A 9,144-nucleotide genomic window follows, 5' to 3' on the forward strand; every position below is an offset into this window, starting at 1 on the left:
CGTTGCGATTTTCAGATAATTTATTTTAATCGACACCTCACAGAGCAACAGTTTGCAAATTTTTTATAAATCGCCCCTTTCAATTATGCATAACGCTTTACCTCATCTGTATCGCATAAAAAAGTAAGTATTATGCGGAGAAAATTAAGTTCTTAGGCAACTATTTTTTATTATAGTCTGTACACTGATGCTGAACTAGCTTATATTAAAAGTGGATGAGTGTATTGGATATAAAGAATACTGGAATCAAGTCTACAAAAAGAAAACAAGTGAATAAGGATTGTACGATTAAACAATTTAGTCTGGCAACAAGGTATTGCGTCGCAAACATTAATGGAGCGTGTACTTGCGTAATATTAAATAAAAATATAATCCTTCGAGTAAACTGAACGTTTCTTTAAAACTGTGCCAGACTGTACATAGAATCCTTATTCATTTTATAATAAACTTAATACAAAGTGAACGGTCAAATCTGTACTAAATATGACAACTTCATCTACGGTGCAACGGTAAGTAGATATATTACAGACTTCGTTAAAGTACAGAAAAGTCGAATGTCACATTCTTAACGTACTTAAAGTTTGTATTCAGTGTCTTAACATTTTATTAACAGTTTCTTGTTAATAGTAGGAAGCACTATTAATTTTAAGTACTCGAAATAAGGATAAATTACACTGTATTAGAATGACTAACCAGCAGTCACATATACACATACCTACAATGTCCAGGCAAAGATAAAATTTAACAACGACTCCAATAATGTATCGACGCCTTTTCGATTTATACGAAATGCCAAATCAGTATGATCGTCCAGCACAATGTTCTGAACTCCGACACCTATATCTAGTTAACTCTGCGTCGCTCCGAATATAAACTTTCTAAGACGATAATTATAACCAACACAGCTCCAGCTGAAACTCTAATTATTTATTGCAAACATGTGCGAAGTTAAATTCTCCAGTGTCTTAAACAAGGATGGGGATGTTGGTAATTTATCACAGCTATCAAATAACCACTTCCTACTACGTTTGATACCCGAATACAAATGTAAAGAACATAGAAGCTTATACACACAACGGCAAGGCATTGGAACGTGTAGTATACGCAGAGAAAGTAACGCAAGGAGTACTTTCTCTACATTTACCGTAACATATCACCATTGTATTATCGTCAAAGCACCCGCTTTAATTAGCTCTTAATCTCCTCGAATCTCCTTTAAAACGACTAAAACAAATTAAATGCTAGTTTAAGGAGTGGCTTGTCCAATTCCGTTCAAAATCGATGGTTCCGAGTATACCTTCACAGTAGTTGAATCGTATGCTTCTTATCGATATAATCCAGCAAACCCTGTAATCTTTTCTTTATCCGCTTCTGGTCGTCTAGGGTACACCCAAGAATAGCAGTTTCAAAGTTCTTATCGGAATGCCCGATACTTTGCGATGTGCACGCATTCATGAAAGATGCGCAACGCTGTCGAGTTGCGGCCGGATCTTCACGAAGGCTTACGATTAGACTATCGATCAGACCGTTTACCTAAAATTGACCAACGTGTTTTTCTAAGAGCCACATGAAATAATGTGATTCCCTAAAGTTATCGACACTTTTCATCGGCTATCGCAATAAGAAAGAATACAAAATTAAATTCAAACATTTTATTAGAAGCTGCTCGTACGAAACAACTAATACCAATACCTGATGCAACGCTTCCTGCTGAATGTGGTCTCGCTGAACTTTAACCAATACATCGACCGTTAAACACCTCATAGATAATCTATCGGCGTACCTCAGTACATCGTCTCTGTCAGCTATTGTAAACAACAGTACATTATTCTAAAGTATAGTCCTGCTTCGGTGGATCATATGTTACGGAATACAGGAAGCAATCGTTCGTTTAAAATAAAACTTTTATCGGTGTGCAAAAAGGGCAAGCAGAAACGTTTAATATGACGGGGATGCTTTTAAAACGTAGACACTCGATAACGCTATAAAAGAAGATTCTACGGAATATTCTAGTTGTCATTAACGATGTTTTTAGATTCATTAGCGCTGACCTTGCATTCTCAGAATGAGCGAGATAAACACTTACTCTCTTGCATTCCACTCAGAATTTCATTGTTTCTAAGCGTGTCTAACGTAGTCAGTAGAGTATCTCTCTCTTCTTCGAGTCTCCAGGCGTCTTTCCTCAGTTGTTCTACATGCACTTCAATCTGATCAAGAAGGCTGACTAACCTGTCTTTCGGTTTTCCTGAACCACCGCAATCCGCGCTTTCCATAATATGCGGTAGCGGGGTATCCATTTTTTAAAATGATTTCGCGAAATTGTTTTTTTAGAGAAACAGCTGTGTCCCTACGTGATCACAAAGCGAAATATTACATTCACGCGAGAAATAAGTAATATGTAAGCGCGCCGTCGCGAGCACTGTGCTCTTAACCGCGATACGAAAAGCTGACTGACGGAACACCTATGCTTTTTTTTTTTTTTTAAAGTTTTTATTAGGAATGAGTACAATAACATATAAAATTGGTATTAAAAACAAATAAGAAAAAAAGAAACCATACATTCTGAAATTAAAGAGAAAAACTAATTGTTCCAATTGTGGAAACTTTTAGTTTGTACAATTTGCGTAAAAAAAAAAGATTTTCTTTGGTGTTATAGTCTGTGGAAAAATAAATTCTCAAGAGAATTGCACTAAGCACATCAATTCCGTTCATTAATGCATTATTAAAGAGGGGAAAAGCCCTTGCGCCAGAAGGAAGGTGAAAAACCCGTCACCCAATATAGTACTTATACTAATTAAAAAAAATAAATAAATAAAGAAAGCTGTACAAAACAAATTTAAGTGGTAACTTAAGAACTAGATTGTACATAGTAGCGCCAAGTATATTATGACTAGTCAATTGACGTACATTAAATATAAAATTAGGTACTAGTCCGACTTTCGATTAGGAATGTCTCCTCTCAAGGAGGTAAGAACGACGGGCAGCTAGTTTCAGCATATGGATACTGTTAGCTGATAGCCACCAGAACTTCTCGGTGTTCAAACTGCGAAAATCACAGCTGTCGACATTGGGGATAGCTGTTGAGTATTTGAATCTATCTCGATTAATGATGAAATCATCATATTGAAACGCAATTCGTTTGTCCGCTCTGTTCCGGCGCCAATGGAATATTATTGGTATATTGTCAGCATCTTGTATTAGTCCTAATCTATCACAAAGGGGGAAAGCCTGTGGTGTTATATATCCAGTGGTGAGTTGTCTCATGGTGATCGGGGTATCTTGGAATGCTAGTGATTGAATAACTGTGTTATTGATGTCAGGTAATTTGCTGAAGTAGTCTCTTGTAAGTGTGATCAGAAATGAATCAATTCTGATGATGTTAGCATTATTGTAGAGAGATTGGTTTTTGACATATAGTTGCCAGTCCGACTCTGGTGTTCGATATAAACAGAGGCAAGCTCGATGACATTTTCTTTCGAGGGCCCTGACTCGCTCCATGGATGTATGGTTGTAATTCCATAATACTGGGGCCGCATACGTGATAATGGGTCGGACCAGCAACATATAAAGAATTAGTTTGGCTTTTTTGAAAGATGCTTGTTGTAGAAAAGTCTGCTATTGGCGACAAAGGCCCAATTAGCTTACAGTAATTGAACATCAAAATGTTTGTTTCCCCGAAGAAAATAGTCGATATGCACCCCAAGATATCTCACCACTTTTTTATGTGGGATAAGGAGTTTATTAGCCGTGCCCGGGATTGAGGCTGAAATTTGAAATTGCGTGCTGCCCGCTTTGGCTTTAGAAGTAAGGCTATCGACAGGTTTTTTTAAAGAGAATTGTCTCGCATTTCTGCGGGTTCAGGCGCAGATTCCAGTTCATGTAATATCGATTGACTTTGTCGATCAATGAGTCAAGAGTATTTTGTATTCGTTCCACCCTATTCCCCGAGACGTAAATAACTAAGTCGTCGGCATAAGCAAGACAACCGACCCCATCTTTCTCATTGAATCCGAAGAGCCTCGGAAGATCGCTTAGGAATATATTGAACAGTACCGGTGAATTTGCTGTGCCCTGACGGAACACCTATGCATATGTAAGCCCGCGGGCACGCACACATTTGCGCGATTGACAATAGAATTGCATCAACTCGGTTGGCGGGATATTTAAAACGTGGCTTTTCTGCGAGTAATTGTATCGTAGTATGAGTTTATTTGGAAAATTCAATGGAACAAAAGACATAAGTAACTGCTTTGTTATGACAATAGAATTTTTAATTGCGCGTATGCGCGCATGTTGTTCATACAACGATGACTAGTAAAAATATAAACATACTGTTAGGCGATTGACGCGATTCGCCTACGAAAACAATTAATAATTAGATGGAATCACTGTCAGATATGATGTTTAAGAACTTGTAAAAAGACTGGGTAATTAGAAATGTTATTAAATTTTATTCAAAACAGATGTTTTTGAAGTAATTGTTGAAATTATACATATGTTTGTTATGAATTTGTAATACAATAGAACGTGGGACAATGGTCATAACATTTACTATAAAACCAATCAATTATTTTAGCTAACTAATATCTATCGCATTTACATTTTTCATTGCCTTAAATCGTTTATTTACGAAAACTTGGTTGCTGATTTGATGTAACTTTCGCTGAACGAGACACATTCGACATTTTCTTTTTCCGGTGATAACGTGAAGGGGTATGTACTACTTTTTTAAAACTCCGGTTTTGAAATCCGTATTTTTGCAAGAAATCCTTTCTTCTTTTTATCATATATCAATTCTATATTTACTAAAAGAATATCTTGCATTTGGTGTATAGAAATTTCTGGAATACGAACTGATTCGCTATCAATTTTTCTTGAATGTTCCAGGTCATTCTAGCTGCACCCATCTTCGATCCATAATGGTGAGTCTTATATCTTATCAATATGCTATGAATTTGTAATACTACGCAATTTGCGAAACAGTTTGATTGCTACTGTTACTTCTAAGAATATGTTACATTAAATTACGGTAGAGGTTCTAAACCTGAAAGGGCACAACATAACCTCGATGTAAATGCCAAGGCTAAATAAGAGTAGCTACAAACTTATGTTGATCGATACATTTATATTCGCCTTTAACCTTTAGAGGGCCGGGATTTTTTCATTGAAGTTGCAAATTTTATTTACTTAAAATTTATGCATATATATCACCAAAATGGCCAGCAAAGTATTCAAATTCTTAGGTGGTCACTATACTGGCCAGCCCGGCCTTCTAAAGGTTAATACAAATTATTTCCATGTAGTTATAATAACTTCTGATATTTTTAGCCACGTGAAATCAAAGAAATCAAAGACTTCCTTTTAAAAGCCAGGAGGAAGGATGCCAAATGTAAGTGTTCATAGCGCAAGATATGATTGCCCGATGATTTACATAACTCGCTCATTAATTTCTGCTTCCATTTAGCTGTAAAGATCAAGAAGAATGCTGACAATGTCAAGTTCAAGGTTCGTTGTTCAAGATTTCTGTACACCCTTGTTATTACTGACAAGGAAAAGGCAGAGAAGCTGAAACAATCTTTGCCTCCAGGTATTCATCCATTTAAATTCACCATTATGCAATATAGATCGAGCTTCGCTTCCAGTGCTCCCTTTTAACAATATACTTATCGATTTTTTAGGCCTTCAAGTGAAAGAAGTAAAGAGAAGCGAACGTATGTAATTAATTCAATAAAATAATTTTTGTAAACACATGTATAATTATTTATTTGCTATACCGTTGCCGTACAAAAGAGTGCTAAGAAAGTTAAAGTACTTGTTCCAAAAAGTAATGCGTAACGTATATGTGTCTTTTTATAACAGTTTATGTTTGATATTAACTTTTATCTTCTTCATAACATTACCTTCTTGTCGTTAGAAAATTTTCATTAGGTAGAGCGCATGGCTGGTTTAGAAATTGTTTTCTTCTTTCGAACATGCATTGATAAACGTTCTTTCTTTCTGATGCCGAAGTGTGCATTAATTTTAATTCGTCGTACGTATCTGTACAGACATTTCCGCTATTACATCCTGGCCTTTGATCGTAAGGATATACTTGATGATAGTTAAATCTCGTTTGACACTTTCTTATGCTATGTCGAGTTCGTTGTTTCAAATGTCGCGATAAAGGGCAATACGTTCTTTTACACGGTTCGACTTGAAGTTTCATGTATTGTGAAAATAAGATCCCTAGTTCGTCGTAAGTTTCGCTTGTTTCCGAGTCGTGATCTAATGGTGGGCAAACCCCTTCGTTATTACAAACCAGCCTTCCAGATATTAAAGTACAATCATATCGAGGAGTAAAAGAATTGTTTCTATTGTCATTTCTCGCTTTAAGAGGCATCACTCTATTGGCAAAATTGTCCTCCGACCTAGATTTCCTGTACGAACTTCTTATTTCTTTTATATGATCCCTTAAATCTTGAGAATTTTCTTTTAAATGACTTAATTGTACATCTATCGATGATTTCATCTTTTTCTTCATATCTCTCGACTTTATATCACAGTCGTCTAATCTTTTCTTTGATGTTTCTTGTAATTTGTCTTTAGCGATGGTATTTTCGGATGTCATATAAGAATTATTTTCTTCTGACTTTGCGCATAACACTTTCAAATAATTTTCTGTGTCTAAGACACCATTTGCTGGATGTTCAATGCTTATTTTGCCCGTACTAGACACGTTTGACACCGTAGAGCTGGCATAGGAATTGCTTGACCTGTACAAAATATTTTAAAAAATTAGCATTTTGATTTGAATCAATTTTATTACGAGTTCTGAACTTTGGGCAACCTTTGGAGTCTCTTAAGGTACACATTCGGAAAAGTGGCTAAACCATTTGCTGCAGAATCTGAGAAGTACTTTGAGTCGGATGCTAAATTTTTGGGTGCAAAAGAGTCGGGTGAATAATTTGATTTTGAAGTAGACATCCGATATGTTTGTGCATTATTAGTGAATGAATCTGTATTTTCAAGCTTAAGTTCTATCAATTTAGAACCGATCCCTTTTCTGTCATAGTATTCGTTAATGTTGTCCGAATTCCATTTGTATAATACTATTTTCTCATCGTGCTTTATTATATCAGACTTGTTCGAAGATATTGGTATTACTAGAAACTTCAGATCAGTGTCTGAGAAACAACTATCTTTTTCACCCTAAACAAGTAAGGGAACTTAATTTAAAAGAATGCATCAAGCGCGAGTAATTTGATTACGAGTGAAATTATACCTTATGCAAATTACCCGGTATACTAAGAGCGCTATGTTCGTAACTTCCTAATTCTTTGATAGTCCAATCGTCCGATGTTTGACTACGCATAGCTTTGTCCTTGATATCAGGCGACGAGAAAGATGAGAATGACATTTTCAAAGACAATCGTTTCGTCAAATTCACATTATCGTTGGAAGCTACTGCTTTATCTTCAGAACTAGCGAGTAACTTTTCCTTTTCCTAATCAGAAACGTGTGAACAAGGGTATACATATATAGAATTCAATGATAATTAATTGCACTAGAAAAGCCTTTATAGCTTTAAAGCTTTTATAATACCTGCAAAAGAATATCTGATTTATAACACTTATCTTCACAGTGCTTGTTCCTTCGACTACTACACTTCGAACAAAGTTTTAAAATATTACATGCATCGCTCCATAAAAACCGTTGCTTTGTATAAGAGTCCCTCTCATTTTCGCCCATTATAGGCAAACTGTCATCGACACTACTCTCCTTATGTCGCCACTTAAGACACCTTTGTTAACGTAATTATAGCATTGCACCAATAACTGAACGTGGGCATAAATATGACAAAAATACACGTATGTTACATGGTTTAAACGAAACGGTGCTGAACCTTTTGCAACTGGAAACAATCTTTCCATAGATACAACGGTGACAGAATATAAATAGAATTATCAGAATTACAGTGGCAATTAATGCAACGATTATCTTCCACCAAAAATAGTTACAATAATTATTGATCACCATTGTGGTAGCATCTATCTCTGCTATTAGGTATTCCCAGCTGTGTCCGTTTAACTTCCATACTGCAATCACATTAGTGCTTTTTTAAATAATTTCTATTTATGTTCTTTATCGGTACTCACCTATATCTTATACGTATAACGAATTTTTACTACTCTTGCGATGAATCTCTTATAACAAGAAATATGATAGGATGGTACAAAACTTACATAATTGGCAGGAAATACCTGTCTTAGTATTTTTAATTAAACAGTACATTATATTCACTCTGTAAAATGTGTTTCTTAATTCCAACGATATTTAAACGTCACGAATAAATATTTCATGGAAATTTGTGTATTTTCGCATAATTTATAGAAACGGCGATATAATTTGTCATATTCGTTCTATTTATAATTAGCAAATGTTTATAATTTTGCGGATTGTCCTGCAAGTCAGCGACTGTAAATCTCATGTAAAGTAACGCTTACACGTACCTTTTATGTATGAATTGTTTAAATACTGTTATAAGTAGTGTTCGAAAATACATATTTTCTCAAGAACGAATTGAGAATTCGTTCATCATTCATACACAAGACAGTAAATGCGTTTGGCGACATACATGCTCACTTCAGTGCCATTTAAAGTAAGAAATAGCGTGTCACAATTACAGCTCAGTGGTTATACTTTTTTCAAGTTATGACACTCTAAATTGAATCTGTTTATAATCTATGAAGACAAATATCTACATAGTGAAACAAAACATTTGAAGCTATTATGTATCTTCTTTGTTTCCTTTACAACTACGCTGCTAGAAAATGATTTATAAGAAGCAATCAAAAGCATAATATCTATATAAGTAGTTTCATAAGAGGCAAAATAATTTCTTATGTATCCTATTACAGCTTGTAAGATTATTTGCACCAGTATCAGAGTATGTATATAGTTTCTCTTTTTCAATTACCCTAAGGCTCTAAATTAGATACCCCTAATTGTAGGATTCTAATGTATATAATTTTTACATAAGAGTTACAGCAAGGACGAATTTTTATTAAAATTTTCTGAATTACAAATCACTTTACACATTGTATCTTCATCTAATTACAAGGTAAGGACTGAATAACAAACTTTTTTCTGAATAAGCCGAAGTTG

The 9,144-nt window shown here is 35.1% G+C and overlaps 3 protein-coding genes across 4 annotated transcripts; 1 reads left to right on the forward strand and 2 right to left on the reverse strand.

The window, feature by feature from the left end:
- Nucleotides 1-2: 2 nt before the first annotated feature.
- Nucleotides 3-2,450, reverse strand: LOC143371263 (BAG family molecular chaperone regulator 2). Of its 2 annotated transcripts, XM_076816233.1 has the most exons (4): nt 2,087-2,450; nt 1,693-1,805; nt 1,298-1,533; nt 3-1,224 (listed from the first exon to the last, which is right to left on the reverse strand). In XM_076816233.1, exons 1-3 carry the CDS (start codon nt 2,295-2,297, stop codon nt 1,300-1,302), a joined length of 558 nt encoding a protein of 185 aa, XP_076672348.1. In that variant the 5' UTR covers nt 2,298-2,450; the 3' UTR covers nt 3-1,224; nt 1,298-1,299. The 2 variants fall into 2 exon arrangements, with proteins under 2 accessions (XP_076672348.1, XP_076672355.1); XM_076816240.1 differs by having other exon boundaries at nt 3-1,533.
- A 2,197-nt stretch (nt 2,451-4,647) lies between these two features.
- Nucleotides 4,648-5,750, forward strand: Rpl38 (ribosomal protein L38). Its single transcript, XM_076816261.1, has 5 exons — nt 4,648-4,713; nt 4,888-4,922; nt 5,329-5,389; nt 5,465-5,587; nt 5,679-5,750. Exons 2-5 carry the CDS (start codon nt 4,920-4,922, stop codon nt 5,717-5,719), a joined length of 228 nt encoding a protein of 75 aa, XP_076672376.1. The 5' UTR covers nt 4,648-4,713; nt 4,888-4,919; the 3' UTR covers nt 5,720-5,750.
- Nucleotides 5,751-5,763: 13 nt separating this feature from the next.
- LOC143371159 (uncharacterized) lies at nt 5,764-8,874 on the reverse strand. The gene is made up of 4 exons (XM_076816112.1): nt 7,582-8,874; nt 7,262-7,483; nt 6,827-7,188; nt 5,764-6,752 (listed from the first exon to the last, which is right to left on the reverse strand). The coding sequence occupies exons 1-4, from the start codon at nt 7,726-7,728 to the stop codon at nt 5,897-5,899; spliced, it is 1,587 nt and encodes a 528-aa protein (XP_076672227.1). The 5' UTR covers nt 7,729-8,874; the 3' UTR covers nt 5,764-5,896.
- Between the last annotated feature and the right edge of the window lie 270 nt (nt 8,875-9,144).

Source organism: Andrena cerasifolii, chromosome 1, assembly GCF_050908995.1.
Source record: "Andrena cerasifolii isolate SP2316 chromosome 1, iyAndCera1_principal, whole genome shotgun sequence".
Classification (NCBI taxonomy): Eukaryota; Metazoa; Arthropoda; class Insecta; order Hymenoptera; family Andrenidae; genus Andrena; species Andrena cerasifolii.